Source organism: Xylocopa sonorina, chromosome 2 (assembly GCF_050948175.1).
Source record: "Xylocopa sonorina isolate GNS202 chromosome 2, iyXylSono1_principal, whole genome shotgun sequence".
NCBI classification, from domain to species: Eukaryota; Metazoa; Arthropoda; class Insecta; order Hymenoptera; family Apidae; genus Xylocopa; species Xylocopa sonorina.
In genome coordinates this window covers 7,759,412-7,775,569 of record NC_135194.1, presented here as the reverse complement: position 1 = coordinate 7,775,569, position 16,158 = coordinate 7,759,412, and the positions used below count along the sequence as shown (strand labels likewise).

The following is a 16,158-nucleotide window of genomic DNA, read 5'->3' as shown; positions in this document are numbered from 1 at the left end:
GGGAAAACGAGCAATCGAGTCATCCCGTTCCATCGTGTACACGCAATAATCCACGGCATATTAACCGAGTCCTGCTCAAAAATCGTATCTCCCTCTTCCTCTGTCGCGTGGTTCTCTTTTTCTCCTTTTTCCCTCGTCCTTCCGTTCTGGAGTGGTCCTGTCGCAGGAGGAGGGGGGGACGGGATCTACACGAGATCTACGCATATTACGTGGCCCACGAACCGAAACTTTGAACGGTGGAACGGTGTGGAGTGCAAGTATAACGTCCGGTGTAGGTGTGCTCTATGGGGGATGGAAACGCCTGCGCGGGTGAAGTGTACGCTATATAAGGAAGCGGACGCGTACTCGGTCGGTACTCAGGTTTGGAGAACTGCGCTGGTAGGACGGCCGTGAGATACGTTTACGAGATGGGCCTGACAAGAAACGACCTCGTCAGCCTTCTGCTCTTGATCACCGTTGTCAACGAGATCCGGCTGCCTCTGGTAAGTTTGCGACACTTCCACTCTCCCGTTCTACCCGAATGCCTGACCTTGTTTCGTAGTTTGTTCACGCGGCAACTTTTCTTTTCATGCGCGTCGTTCTGGTGTCGTTCGCGAGAGAAGTTCCTGCACGAGGAAGGATCGTAGTGTATCGCGTTTCGTTGTCGGGATTCCGTCGAGAGTATTTGTCAGGGAGGTTGACGCTAGTTTTATTAGCGACATTCGTTCGCTCCTTGTTGACTTTAGTCGACGATAATTCGAGTGTGGTATATTTCGAGCGAATTATATTTCGATGCAAATTTTCTCGGTCACTTTTATCTTAAACGGAATTATTTCTCTTCAGATTGTATAGAATTTTTAGATGTGCTTCTTTAGTTGATTACAGCTATATTATAATTTGTTTTAATAAGTTGTTTAAGGGAGAAGAATACATATCTGATTACAATTACAATTATATATATATTGAAGGTAAATAATAGTAAAAAGAAGTATAGAGAAATTATATTTATTTTATATTTTATATATTTACATAGGTTTATATTGACGAGATATCAAAGCGAAGTTTGCGTTTAATTACCAACTACGCGAGCGAGAATAATTCTCGAAAGGGCATTGGGCTAATTAAAAATTACAAAACTTTAGCTTGAATTTGATCGCTCGGTTATTAACATTCCTAAAAAGCGTTCTGATTTTCGGGCTAAGGGGAATCACTTGATAAAATGGATTAAAGCGTGAAATGCGAGCCAGACATTGAACCACGCATTCTGGTAATAATTAAATCTCATGGTCGACGAATGACAGATTTATTTCTTTACGTTTGACGTTCCTTCCCTGGGAATGAAATTTCACAGTTCCAGATGTTAAACTTTCAGGCGTTCGACGAGACGTTTAATAATTTATGGGTAATTTTGTATTTATAAGTCAATCGTTAATTTCGCATAATGCGTTTAACACGTACCCTTTTTCTTTTCTTTCAGTTTCATTTTAATAGTCTAAATTAAAAAAATATGATTGCTTGAATTAATTTAATATGATCAGGAACATTTTACTCATTAAACAATTGTTTTAATTACTAAAGATTTCCTGATATATAAATTTAATATTTTTTATTTTCTATTTCTTCTACGTTTACTATCATTATTTGTCAATTGTATTTTAATCCTTTTTTATTTTGTATAATTAGTTTCATCTCGCTATTTGTTTCAATTTATTGTAGTTTATTGTAGTTTTAATTTTCATTAAACGAGCTGCAACTACTTATGTTAGCTAAGATCGATGAAGACACGGGTCACTTTGAATTAAGTAGAAAAGTGGTGCGTTGTATCCATTTTACATACACATGTACACCTTTACAGAGGATGCCTTTTTAAAAATGGCAAAAGTAACCGGAATTTTTTATACGCCGCGCGGTCGATACAAAAACAGCCTCCATTGTTTTTTACTCGAGGCTGTTTCTAGCTCCATTCATCGTCAAGTTTTATTTACCGTCGTGGAAAACTAAAACTTCTCCAAGATCGCTACGACTCGGTTGATGTCGCGAGTTTTCCGCTATTACACTGCAAATTCGATAGCGTAGAGAGTAGTCATCTTTCCAATTCAGCCATCTCGAAAGTTTTTATAGCCATCAGGCTGAACCATTTTATTTCTCACTCCATTACGACACAAACTATAATCTTCCTGCTTTATAAATCTAAATGCACTTTTATCATTATTATTATTACAATTTTTTTTATAAGAATAGGAATTTTATATAATTTGATGCAACTTACTCGCGATAGTTAATTGGCAATTAAGTTTAAACGGTGGACTTAATTCTCTTCCTCGTATCTGTTATGGAACAAACGAAAAGTATTCGTTGCACAGTTAACTAGAAGTATAGTTAAGTAAATTGCTATCGATACTTTCACTTTGTTTGCTCGTTCAACGGGGTCACCAATTGCCACCAAAGAAACTTGTTACCCCTTCCAGGAAATTTAATTAGTTTTCGAGAGCGGTTGCTCATTGTCTCTTTTAGCCACTCGAATCTGCGAACGACACCTGCCGAACTCCATTTATATTTCGTCGTTTGCAAACGCACCTCGCACACGAACCGAAACGTTGTCTTTTTGCAAATAGATACGACGATTTATTGAATTTGACGCGGTCTCCGGGACAGGTTCCAGCGAGCCTGGTTCTAATTAACTCGAAAAACAATGAAAATCGTAGAGCATAATAAAGAACGACTTTTCTGGAGAAAAAAATGAGTAAGCAGTAATTATACGCGATGCTAGTAATGAAGTTGGAGCGGAGTTCTATTGTCAACGAAATTGAATATTAATAGTAGTACGTTCGAATTAATTTTGTGATAGTTGATTAAAGTTTAACAGCTCCAGTTTTATCGTAAACACAGCAATTAATTGTAAGTTAATTATTGCTGTCTTTGTTCAATGTCGAAGAATGTTTAAAACTAGATGAGATTTTATTTTACATGCTAGGGGTTGAATTAAGAAATACTTTATTAATTTGATGTTTGTTTCCAATTCTTTCGAAGAATTATGTTGAAATTACAGCAATACTTTCGAAATTTTGTGATTCAACTATCGCTTTGTCTGTAGGGGTTGAACGTAGAAGGAAGAGATGCACTTCGTTTGTTATCAATTCCGCTCGCTCGAAAGTTTCGACAGTGTTCACGGATTTAACCGCGTTTCTATAAATTCGTAAACGTTATCGCGTGAGGTTTTGCGATAATGCATCTAACGTATCGGTATTTCACGGTCGTGAACGAAATACTAAGGAGTGTGAAATTTATCGAAGTGCGAACTCACGTATGATTTGCGATGAAGAGCGTCTTCTTAGACGTTCTGCTCGCCTCTATCGGAGATCAGTAATTTCCGCCTCGGGAAAGTACGATGAAAGTGAACCACAAGAGAGCCAAATGTACATTCGAAAACATAGTTTTACAAAGATGGTGCTCGTAACACTTTACTAAACAGACTGTCGTGTTGGTTTGTGTTCGTCGTGTTCGATTGAATCGACTAATAATTTAATCATTATACTTTGTTGTTATCGTGCGTTGAAGCACGCGTGTTCTATACGAACATCAATATTAATCGATAAATATATTTCTGATTCAGATTCATCTGTTTCTTCAGACAAAATGTATACACTTAGTCGTCGAAAAGTTTCACGTTTCGATTCCAATTTACTTTTCCACAACAAATTACATTTCATCTTCCTGATTAAAAATACAGTAAAAGTGTTCATCCTAATTATAACATTCACACTTATTATTATTTATAATACGATACTTGTAAAGTGTCATGGAGGTACATTTCGGAGGAAGAATAGAAGAGACAGTTTCCCCGAACATTGAATAATACCTGACTTCTGTTTGAATAATATTTTACAAAGACGAAGCATAATTTGACGCGATTGAAATAGTTATCTCAACCGTGAAACTTTACTACGATTTTCAAAATCGTTCATCATTTATTCGAAACGCTTTTCGCTCTCGTTAACCATTCCCAAGTTATTCGCGATCAATCCTGAATTCCTGGAAAGGAACGAACTCCGCTAATCTCTTTTCGCTCAACAGGCACCCTCGACCACCCTCGACATCCTCGCGCGATGTAGCGCAAGTTTTATTCTCAACTAATTCAAAACGGTGGTGGGAATTTCGACGAAGTATCCGTACACACGTTCCGCGTATCTGACGATTTATGACTTCCTTCCCTCGGGAGCGAGCCTCGTGACTTCCGTGCCGCGAAAAGATCCGAATTACAGGGATTTTCGTCGCGTCCGCGTTCGCGGAGCTGCCTGTCGCGTTCCCGGGACCAGACGATGAGGAAATGTCACGTCTTTTGGCGAACTACGCGCGAAACCCGGCGCTCTGAACAATTTTCACACGAGCGAGCAGCCATTGAACGCGCGCGCCCCTTCCTACGTCGTCGTCCATGACCGATCCCTTCGTTTCTTCCTTTTCAGCCGATTCATTTTTTTGTTCGCCCCTCGGAGGCCTCGCTGACAGGTTACACGCGATAACCTGAGAAATGTGACGCGTTTAGAAAGTTGGTTGCTCTTCGTGGGTGGCGAGCGATCCTTTCATTTGATGATCGAGACAGGGGTTGTATTTATATTGAATGACTTGGCCGTAATCAGAGCTGTTGGGTTTCTACATTTTTTGATATCAGCAGGAACGAGATTTTTTTTCTATAGTCCAACATTTGCTAGGATTTGAATCAGAATTTCCTATATTAATTAGCAATGAGACGATTGAAACGTTGCATGAATGGAACATTCATCGTGTTTATATATATTTTATGTAAAATGTAGTTTGACGAATAATTTTCTATATAATTGAGCGGGCAGTTAATTATCGCGTCGTTTAATAGCCGCGATCGAAAATGGTAACGTAAACAGCGGAAACCGCTAATAGGTGAACGGTTCGTCGCGTAACGAGTCGGTACAGGATAAATGAATTGAGCGAAATGAAATTGCGCGTAACGTGTTAAAAGTGAAATTTATTCGAGCACTCGTTCGGTAACTGAAATTCCAGCCTGATAGTATCTAACGAATTCCAGGCGTGTTAGTGGCGTACACTGTGCATCGTGTTCATACCTGTAAAATTAAAATCCGCTGGACATTCTGGGGATTGTATCTTTTTTTTCTAATAAAACATCTACCCTTTCTGCGTATCCGCTTTATAAATCTCCGATAGAAAAGTTAATAAAAAAAGTAACAGAAATTAACGGGCGACGGAAAAATTTCTCTGCGAGGTTTATTAGATATTAAGGGAAACTCAATTTAATAGGGAGAGAAGAAGAGAGGGAGAGAGAGATTATAAGCTCGCAATTTGCTACAAAAGATATTAAATCGTTTCAGTATGTGTTCTCGTGTTGTCAACTGTGCGTTGTAATACTACAGAATTTAAAAGCTGTCTACTTAATGAAGATACTTCTCTTTTCGACAATTTTCAAGAAAATTGTGTTCTCCCTTCTCTAATTTGCTATGCTTATGTTTCTAATAATTAAAATAAAAGTCACTGGTATCTTCAAATCGTATGCCATTATTAAGCGTTGTTAATTTACTTTGCTGCATTTTTACGATATATTTGCAATATCTCATGCGTTGACGATGATAAAGACAGATAAACATAAATGTGAAACGTTGAAAATTATACGCTCGCCTTTCTGTGCCATTTTCTCTTCAATTAAACGATCGTTTAAACTTCGTACGAGAGAAATGCGAGCATCACGATTGATTTTATATATGTACGATAAAATATAATATGACGAATTCATCAAATGAACGTTGAACCAGGCTCCAGTTTATTATCCACGCGTGTAATAATGGCAAAATCGAGGGGGCACTATTATTGGAGAAAAATCCAGGACGATCTTCGACATTTTTGCACGGTTAATTTCTGATTAATATCGATTTTTCGTAAAATGGGTAACGAATCTTTATCGGTTAACGAACATCGATACTTGACGAGATAAAAAAGAAGCGAATATGTCTATATATAAAGTGAGAGAACACGTAATCGACAAAATCTTATTTTCTTCGCGTCGAATTTGATCTCATTCGCAATATTGCAACGTCGATAGGCGGGTTGCGTATCCCCCGTAGGGGCATTAAATCGATTTACGATAGCCGTATTTATTCCTCGATGTATTCCTTGAGGAGGACGCGCGACACGTTACCGTGTACACGTAAAAACGTCGCGTTTCAACGAAATGGACGGACAGATACACGTAGAACGAAGGTAATTGCGTGTAAAGGAGGAGAAAAAAGCGCGCGTGGGGAATGCGAAATGTATCCTTGGATTCTTCTACGGAAGAATGTACCGTGTCTACTTGCGGCGAATTGGAAAACGCTTTGTCAGTTGTCGTTGCGGTTCCAAGCGATTTCCGGTTCCTCTGTCGGTAAGCTTAGTACGGGAAATTCGTCGTCGCTAAATCTTTATTGACTTCTCGATCAATTTTACGGAACGAATGAAGATGTTCGTTGAAAATAATAACCTATATTTCCTTCCCTTTAAAATTCTTCTTCTGTAATCGAATTTCTTTGACTCTCTTATTTATGTTTTTAATTAAATCACTTAGTAATTCCAATTCTACATTTAACTTAATTAAACTTCATACAGAAATGGAAATATAGCGCATTATTTAAGAGTATATATTTGTTGCTGTTAGAAGTACAAGTGTAACATACAGTAATTATTTAAAAATGACCACGTTGAGTATTTTTAAAACGCGGAAGCGCGCGGAATATTTGCGAAGAATTTGATATTAAAGTTATTCAGTGTGTATGGTGGCATTTGGCTACAGGTGGTCATAAATGGCAAGACATACCCCACGCGTAACCACATCGAATTTTCGTCACGCGGTACCACTACCCGTGGACTCGTGTTATTAACATGCGCGTATCTCGCCGACATGAAATCTCGATTCTCGTTTTGTTCCGGTTCCCGGAAATCGTTTCTGAAACTTCCTTGACCAATATAGCCGATACGTAGCGTGGGTTCGCTCGTTTGTGAGAAAAATTGTGCGCTGAAAGATGCCTGATCGCGGGTTTCCATTTCATTCGCTGTTGGACGAGATTTATGGACGTGCCAATAGCAAAGATTAAGCGCGACGGCTGGGTAAATTTTTGCAATAAGAGAAACAGAAGGAAGGAACATGATAAAGCGACGGAGCGATTCGTTGACGTCTTCGTTCACCTTCTGAACGCGAGCACCGCTTTAGGAATGCAATCTACGTGGCCGAGGGTGGCGTTTGTTGAACGCGGATGAAGAAAACTGACGCGTTGGGGTGGATTTAATGAGACAAGCCCTTGATTATCGGCGACAATATTCCAAGTTGCTTCAGCCAGCATCGTCGATGATGTTCCTTTAATTACGATAGAGAATTCAATTATGCAGTGGCTGCGTATATATAATCTCTTTCAATCAAAGAAACGAAATCGCTTTTCGTCGAAACAATTTTATTTCTTATATCCTGTGACATCCGTGAGAATTGTTGAACTTTTTTGGATAATATTGGGATTACAATAATTTCTAAATTTTTTTATAAAGTGTTGGACGTTGACTACCCTCGATTTAATATTTGATATGGTTCTCCGATGACCTCCCGTATATCAATTCGCTAGAAAAAAATATAATATTCAAAACGATTTCTCGCGTCGTATTCGCACTCGCATCAGAATTTCACGTGTGTGGGGCGAAATTGATTTTGAATCGCGGCCAATTCGATGCTCTGTTCGGGTTAATTACGTTCAATGTCGCATACAGAAGATCAACATTTCAATAGCATCGTGCGACGTGTGACATGTGCAGAATAGCTGCGTTGTTGTGCCTTGAAAGCTATCGTTCAGTAGCTATTTTCAGAATCGTAAACCTTGAAATCCATCATTCGGCAGCTATTTTTAAAATCGTGGGTGAAACTGTTTAGAAATCGCGGGTTAAACGTCGTGCTCGCATGTACGATCGATTTTTTTCTTTACATTTTCAATGCACATTTTGCACGGAAACCGTTGAAATGATTTCTTTCCAACGACTTGTGCGCGACGAATTATTTTCATTTTACGAAACACGCGCGCAGCTGTACGGAATCTGTGTTATAATTCCATCAGATATATAACTACACATACGTAGCCAAACGCACACGGTAATGTTTCCGATGGAATATAGTTCTAGTTTGATTACGACTGCGATGATTATTTGCTGCACAGATGTCGACGATTCCGCTACAGCAATAATTAAATTTAATTTAATTCGTATTATAATATTTCGTTGCAATATTCTTCGATACCATCTTCAATTACTATTTAATAACTTCGTCCTTTCGTCACATTTTTTTTTACCATTTTTATACGCCCGCGGTAAATATTTTCTCCTTTTTGAAAAATTTGTTCCGAACATTCAAGTATAATGAGAGATATAAAAAATAATTTGAATATTTCCATCCACATCGTTTCTCAAATATTTCTAATACTGCTGTTTAATTAGTTTTCAGTGGAGCGTTGAACGAGTGCAGCTATAAATAGAGTATTACAGTTTTATGCACAGCGGATAATTTGCATCCACCAAGGGATCGTATGAATTTTGTTGCTCGAGATTGATCGCTCGTGCGATGCGAACCGCAAAATAAGCTTCCATCGATGGGACGCGTATCTTATTATGCAGTTTCACGCTCGACTGGCTTTGTTTAAAATGTACACGTCCATCCGATTGTTGTTTTACCGTATTAAATTATATTGTGATAGAAACGTTGACGATTTCATCAGGATCGTTCGGATTAAAATTCTGTAAATGGTTACAAATCGGCACGAAGACGTGTTCTTAGTAATTGGTTTGATCGCGTGGACCGCAACGATTGTTTGCTTCTGACTTAACGTGTAGCTGGCGTTGGAATATATCGATATCCTTCAATCGAAACGGACTAAATTGAATTAATTAAAGGCTTTGATGCTTCGAAACATCCAATCCGTCGATGCGGAGGGAACTGAGGCAGTTTAATTAAAGATTGGCATCGGTAGGAATAAACGGAGGATGCAAGTTTAAAGATGATTAATTTGTGAGTGTAAAGAGAGCTTAATTTCAATAATGAAGCATTGTTCAACGAATTATGCTGTTAAGCCCTGGTAAATGCGTATTGTTTCAAATATTTACGTCGATTGTAAATATTTGTCATGTAAATTTTGTAATATTATCTTATGTGTTTATTCAATAATTGTATTGTACAATTTTTACTTTCGTTCAATGACTCATATACTTTTACATGGATGCACTTTTAATGTCAATTACTATAAAATCAATTTTGGTACCACATTTGCGTCGAGGCGGTAACTATAAATGTTTACGGTCGATATTAAAGAAACGAAGGTAATAAGAGTATAATCGTGAATGAGGCAATTCTCGTACTAGAATTACCAATAAGTAAAAATCATTACTTTACTTTACGTTTCAATACCTAAGAGAATCGATTCCAACGCACTATTGATAATACGTGCAGAATAATTCCTTAAGTACCAATAAATTTCTATCGACTGTAATAAAAAAAGTTAGAAACATTTTCTTTTTTTTAATAACACACAGTTTGCAATTTTTATATTTCTTTTTATATCTTTCCCTCGCATGTATTTCTTAAAAATTACGAGACAAGGATTAATTTCTTGGACTTTCACATTTATTCAAATTAATTTCTTATACAACAGAAGAACTCAGAGTTAGCGACATACAAAATCACATTGATTTCATTGTAGGGCACGACGTCATTACTTAGGATGCGACAGAGAATGTGATAAACGAAAAAAAATCAACAACTGTCCTTCATCGTGCTAACAACGATACTTTATTTTGCAGGTGACATGCCAGGATGAGGACAGCACCCAATGCCTGCCCAAGCCTGTCTTCCTAGCGCTGCTGCGTTACCCGGAAGTTAGTTCGAACTTGGCCGCTTATTCGAGATCGGCGAGGGTGACGCAGGACGTGAAGAGTCGTAACGACATGGCGCATCTGAGAGCCCTCACCGGAGAAACCGACGACACGGAGATTTGCGTGCCTGGCCGTGTTTACTCGCAACTATTAAAGGACCCAGTGGTACGCAGCGACCTCAGCATCATTCTGAACGGAAGAGTGCAGAAATTGCCGGAATTCTTCGGACGCATGCTCGACGAGGGCGGCGACACGAACGCAAGGGAATTCCGTGAATCTCAGAAAAGAAGTCTCGCGACGCTGGCGAAGAACGACGATCTGCCGATCAGCATTCAGGAACGTATGATGGAGAACGAGGACGACGAGGAGAAGAGGGCTGTAGTTTCGAGGTACGCCATCTCTCCTATATTCTTCTCTTTGTATTTCACTGCTTCTAATCTGATCTAATCTGCTATCTTGTGTATTCAGAGGCTTTAATTTAATAATGTCGAATGCGTAGATTGATTGGGAATTTCAATTCTTGTGAGTTAATTCTGCAGGCAAAATCGAGATGAAATTGTATCGTTTCTTCTACAAAAATTGTAAACTAACATTTGAAATACAAATGGAATCTGATTCTCCCAAACGCAGCGATCAATCGAGTCGAAGCGGTCAAGAGCAAGACTTCTTAATGGAGAAGCGGAACGTTGGCACCCTGGCGCGAGACTTCGCTCTGCCACCAGGCAGGCGGAACATCGCGTCCTTGGTTCGCGATTACGATCAAAACAGGAGCAACAAAGAGCGTGTCCTGCACGGGAAGAGAAACGTCGCCGCGTTGGCCAGGACGTACGCTCTACCTCAAAGCGGGAAGAGGAACGTGGCGTCGGTGGCCAGAGAGTACGGATTGCCCTACGGGAAACGATACGTGGGCGCTCTGGCCAGAGCAGACGATTTCCCTAACCGCCAGCAAAGGAGCGTCGCGTCTCTGGCTAAAAATTCGGCTTGGCCGATGTCGTTGAAGCGAGGTAGCACGATGCCCGGAACCATAATCCTGAGGACCCTTTCTCGCCAGGGAAGGTCGTTGGCGGACGAGCTGAAAGCGAGGAGCGACCTGCTGGACCTCCAGGAATTGGGCAATCTGGAACAGAATCAGGAAGACGACGATTACGAGGCCGACGAAGAGAAATTGAACGAGCCCTGGTCAGAGATCGAGACGAATATTAGGAGATTCAAGAGACAGATCGGGTTCTCCGACGAGTATCCCCTGCCTGTGATACAGAACGCGAATGTACTCGACTACGACGAGATAATCGAGGCGCTTAGTGGACGGTACCCCAGCACGGAAAAGAGGTTCATGGGTAAGTTGTATTTTCGTTCGATTATGTAGGATTAGAACAAGTTTTGTCGGGAAGAGAACGATTTGTATCGCGAGTTGTTTCGGTATTGTCATTATTTTTTTCTTTATTTAAAGTAATTTCAGATTGGTATCGTTGAAACAATGGGGATATAGAATGTATTTAGGAATTTAGGATATCATCGAGATTACGATCGACGAGTAAATTCGGTGACGAAGAAATTAGATATTCGAGTACCGTGTTACGATTATACATATTTTCCGATCTCAAAGTTAAAGAAACTCTATAACGAATCATTTTTAAGAACAATCGCCAAGAACTTGCAAGTAGAACCTCTATTTGGAACAGAAATTCTTTTCGAAAGTACACGCTGACACATATCCACCCTCTAATCTGGTTCCAACGTAAGAGTCGAAGAAGAATTGCTCACCAATATCTAATTGAAATAGAGATAGTTTCTAGATCGCAGATCGCAATCGTTAAATAGCAGTTTCCTTTCGCGAGGGAAGGCACCGTTATTATCATCCACGCGACGGATTAACCAACCTTCCCGAGCACGAGGCAACGATACGATAACGTCACACACGGCCCTTCTGCTCGCGCGTTCGATAAAAGTAGAGCCCATGTCCCCGGGTACGGACGTGTCAGCAGCGCGGTTGTACGCGCGAGTCAGAGATCGAGCGTAAATCGAGCGGTATCTCTGAATGTCAGAAACAGGTTCTGCACCGGAGACGCAGCCGGAGGTAGGCCAGTACGGCTACCCGGAAACGTTTCGTGCGAGTAAAAGACACATCGGAGCTCTGGCTCGCCTCGGTTGGCTACCATCTCTGAGGGTCGCGCGATTTTCGCGATCGCCTCGGTACCTGGACGGCAGGTCAGACCACTAGGTTCTCGACTTCTTAATTGTCTCTCCTCTGTCTCTCGGTGTTACTATCTGTCTCTCCCTCTCTCTCTTTTCGTACTGTCCGTCATCACCCTCTCATTGTGCTCGCACGTACGCCCGTAACCGGAAGCAATGTCAGAGAAACGGAACGAGAGAACGATCAACGAAATACCATCGTGGAGGAGGAGACAGTTCCTGTAATTGGAGGGTGGGATTGGAACGTCTGTCCTGCGATTTTTACGTCAAACGTTCACCAATACGCCATCCTCCGCTATATTTCTTCTTCTTCTTCTTCTTCTTCTTCTACTTCTTCTTCTTCCGCGTGGATCGTTCACGGTAGTCAGCTCCGCCGCGTAGGTGCATCGATGTCGTGCATTGGCCGGTATTTTGGATTTGGGATGCGATACAGCGAGCGATTTAGAACGTCGACATGGTAGACACCTTTAAATGGTTCACGTATTTAGAGAACTAGTTGATAGATAGTTTTAGAGCTTCAGGGCTGTTCGATGTTAGCTCGGTGTTAGCGTTATTTATATGTTGATTCGTTTCGAAGAGTTGTCTGCTCGAAAAATTGTTGTACCTTTGTTTGTACTTTAATTAGTTGGAGATAATAGAATCGTGATATATTCGCGAGCTATTGTTGAAGGGAGGAAGGAAGGAAGGAACTCTCATTCTCATTTAAACCATTTTAGCATTCTAGTATTTTCTCAATTCTCTCGAATGGCCATAGTGTAAGTAATCTTCTCGCTTTTGTCAACATTGTTTCTTACTCGATGTACGGTTGTTACCTTGACAAGGTTTTGGAAGATATTTTATGTGAATTAAGTGTATTATAAATGTTCAGTTTGAGTGGACAACAATTTTGACAAATTATTATCCAACTATATGTACTATATAATGATTACCATATTAGTTTAGTTTGTATCTATTGTTACAGAGACGAACAATGTTTTATTCTCTACAGATATATCATTTTTATTCGTATACTAATTATAACTTCCTCTGTGATCCTTTATAAAACATTGTAATGTCTCTGGTGCTAAGTAGTTAAGTGTTAAATAGTAGATACACGTCACACAGTCGAAGCCCACCACTTGTCGAGACCTCCGTTTCGTGGAAAACTGACAATCTCTATGTTTCGTATGCTTGTGTCTTTAATATTTTGTGCACAACGGCTAATTATTAGACACCGTCAGTTGTTATGCAAACACAACGATAGGCTGTTACGATGTTTCGGCCTGTGTCTCAAATATGGTACCGTGTTTAGCAGTATATCAATGTTTAGGCGCCGCTGTAGCGTGATCACGATCACCATATGTATCCGTAGATCATTCGAACTCTATGTGCTGTATAGAAGATTAGTAACTTGCATTGCAACTAGGGAACCTTCCATCTTCGAGATCTGACACGACATTAAATCGTCTTTTAGGAAGAATTCCGCAAATGGGCCCTCGACCGACTACTCCACCAGCTCGTCGACAAGGTCGCTAAGGCCTGACTATAATCCAAGGACAAGCTACGTTCAAGCCTTGCACGGAGATTGTCGACACGGCTTCAAAAGGTTTCTTCTTTTACCGACCACGGATAATTACTTCCACCAGAAACTACCTAGCTCGCTGCTGTCCAATTCATTGTAAAACGTTGGTTCAAGCATTCGCTATTCAGGGGATATTGGTAATATCGATAGTGTCTGCTTTCTAAACCTCTAGGATTTAATTGTAATTATAATATGTTACGTTGAGAAATTGAATTTAAGTAGAGGTATACGGTATTTATCGTCAGCTGATACGAAACTTTGCGCTTGTAACTCTACATTATCAGCACCAGGTAAAAGTATTTTCAAGTTATGATTATAATATAAATGAACGTATTGGATGTATGCGTTTCTTCTTAACAAATTCGTCGAAGTATGCATAGAAAAAATTGACATAAATCGGAGAAAACGTTCAAATACTATGCGCTATAACAATTACGAACCTCTAGGCTGCGACTAACGATATAGTTGTTAAATTTCGCTGGTCTGCGTTACTAAATTTTTGTCGTCAGTGACTGAGGATTTTGTAACGTGAATTATTTACGCTTTGTATCGATATACAATGTATGCGTGTATATACAACTTTCTACTACTTTAACTTTAACAAACTGTAACGTCTACTAGTATTAAAAGAATTTCACGGGAAGTATTTTCCACGGAAATCAACGCAACTGGACAATAATCAGCGAAAATAATCGTAGTGAGAACGCATCGTCGAACGCGTGTCTGATGTGATTCGTGAAACAGCTACACACATTTCTTTTACGGCGCAAAGGAAACCTTTGCATGCGTGGATACTCTCGATACCATATTGTATTATCTGCGAAATATTTGCTAGATTTACATTCAACGCGACAACCAACCAGACTGTTTTCGTTCTTCTCGAACAATCGTAGCGACAATTAGTATTACTTACCTTGCAGACGTATTCGCGTTGTAGCAGAGAAACTTATTCCTGAGAAAGGATTATCCGACAATCCGCGGCGATTATTCGCGAAATTGATAAATTTTTCAAAGCTTTCACTCGACATCTCCAAGCCGCAGTTTCTAATCATTATAGGATTAAAATGGTGGAAGCCGTGACGCGATCTTCGGCGTCGTAGCAGTAGTCGGTGTAAGTGGATCTAGTTGTTAGTGCTCAGAATTTGCAAGCTCGATAGTAATAACGCGAAACTCAGCTTTCGGTTTGTCCATGATACATGTCTCGGTATTAATTGATAGATCATTGTGTAACACGTGTATGTTAAATGTAATTAAATGTTCGGCCGGAAGTAACCACGATAATTCTAGTCAATCGGTACCATCGACTTGTTACGGGCCGCGAATGGCATGTACCACTGTTCGATCGTCTTCGATTTCGTCGGAATGTATTTCTGTGTTTCTCTAGACAATAATCAGTAAACGAGATGACAATAAAGCGATAATAATAAACGATTAAACGAGAAATCTTGTTCGTCGTATGATCAATTTAATGGCGCTTCTCGATATGTTTCGATAATTCGATCGCGTTGGAAACCTTTGTTTCTGTTACAATTATTAAACGCAATTCGAGATTTAATTATTATATAAGAAATGTACGTATAAAAGAATTAATTGCGAGCATACGTCGACGACTATCCATTTATTCGTAATGTAATTGAAACTTACCTTCCTTTTAATTGTGAAATAACTTGCCGTCTTGATTTGCGTTTCAGTTATTTGTTAAGAAGAGATCCCGCGAACACTTTGAAAAAGGTAGTGGCAACGCAGAGAACACAAAGCAGCAGGTAAGAATTAATAAAATATTTTCTTTGAACGTTCGTAAAAAATATCATTTACATATTAGTGTTATTTATAATATTAAAAATATGAGAGGTATGTACAGGTTGGTCTATTTACAAAAGTGTATGCGATATATCGGTGGAATTCTTCGATTTTAGTTTTCTTCCTTGCTCAACTAATAAACCGTACATCCGCGCATTTTTAATTTACAATACTTTTCGCGTAATACCTTCTGACCGATTTACCCGAGCGTAAATCGAACCCACGTCGAATAGCAAAAGATTACTGCCTCGAATAAATGTAATAAATAATTTTCTCCTTCCCTTTTCAGGAACTCGCGCGTCTTTCTTAGCGCGCACTGTCTCCGCCGTTTCACAGCGATCCCGACAACGTAAACGTAATATTCCACTCACGATTAGCGTAATTTACAAAATGTACAATCAAACAAGGTTCAAAACATCTCGCGGCTCCCGTAGGATGTGATTGAGAAACTAGCCGAGCAAACTGGCTGCGCGAATCGGTGCACGATCCAATCGTTCAAATTGTTTCGTCGCCTAATGCAGCCATTTGGACACGCGCAACGGTGTCGGGACGGGAATGAAACGAACGATCTCGTAAAGAGAGAAGAAAACAAAAAAAAAAAAAATCCAGGAAACAGAACGGTTCCGCGCGAGTCGAATCCATCGCGCGGCACGGAACGCCTATCGACAACCTTAAACCGACTTTTACTAATGCCCGTGCAATCATCGGCC

At 39.9% G+C, this 16,158-nt stretch overlaps 1 protein-coding gene across 3 annotated transcripts; it reads left to right on the top strand.

The window, feature by feature from the left end:
• The first annotated feature begins 277 nt into the window (after positions 1–277).
• On the top strand, positions 278–13,973 carry Nplp1 (Neuropeptide-like precursor 1). 3 transcript variants are annotated; one of them, XM_076909788.1, is made up of 5 exons: positions 278–482; positions 9,823–10,283; positions 10,525–11,231; positions 11,946–12,102; positions 13,541–13,973. In XM_076909788.1, the coding sequence occupies exons 1-5, from the start codon at positions 408–410 to the stop codon at positions 13,746–13,748; spliced, it is 1,608 nt and encodes a 535-aa protein (XP_076765903.1). In that variant the 5' UTR covers positions 278–407; the 3' UTR covers positions 13,749–13,973. The 3 variants fall into 3 exon arrangements, with proteins under 3 accessions (XP_076765903.1, XP_076765902.1, XP_076765904.1); XM_076909787.1 differs by having other exon boundaries at positions 11,940–12,102; XM_076909789.1 differs by lacking the exon at positions 11,946–12,102 and having other exon boundaries at positions 284–482; positions 13,541–13,733.
• Positions 13,974–16,158: the final 2,185 nt, after the last annotated feature.

Excerpts from the sequence above, each read along its gene's own strand:
- Nplp1 (XM_076909787.1), top strand. The coding sequence starts at position 408 with ATGGGCCTGACAAGAAACGACCTCGTCAGCCTTCTGCTCTTGATCACC. Across the intron at positions 483-9,822 it reads ACGAGATCCGGCTGCCTCTG|GTGACATGCCAGGATGAGGA; the intron begins GTAAGTTTGCGA and ends TTTATTTTGCAG. Across the intron at positions 12,103-13,540 it reads CCTCGGTACCTGGACGGCAG|GAAGAATTCCGCAAATGGGC; the intron begins GTCAGACCACTA and ends ATCGTCTTTTAG.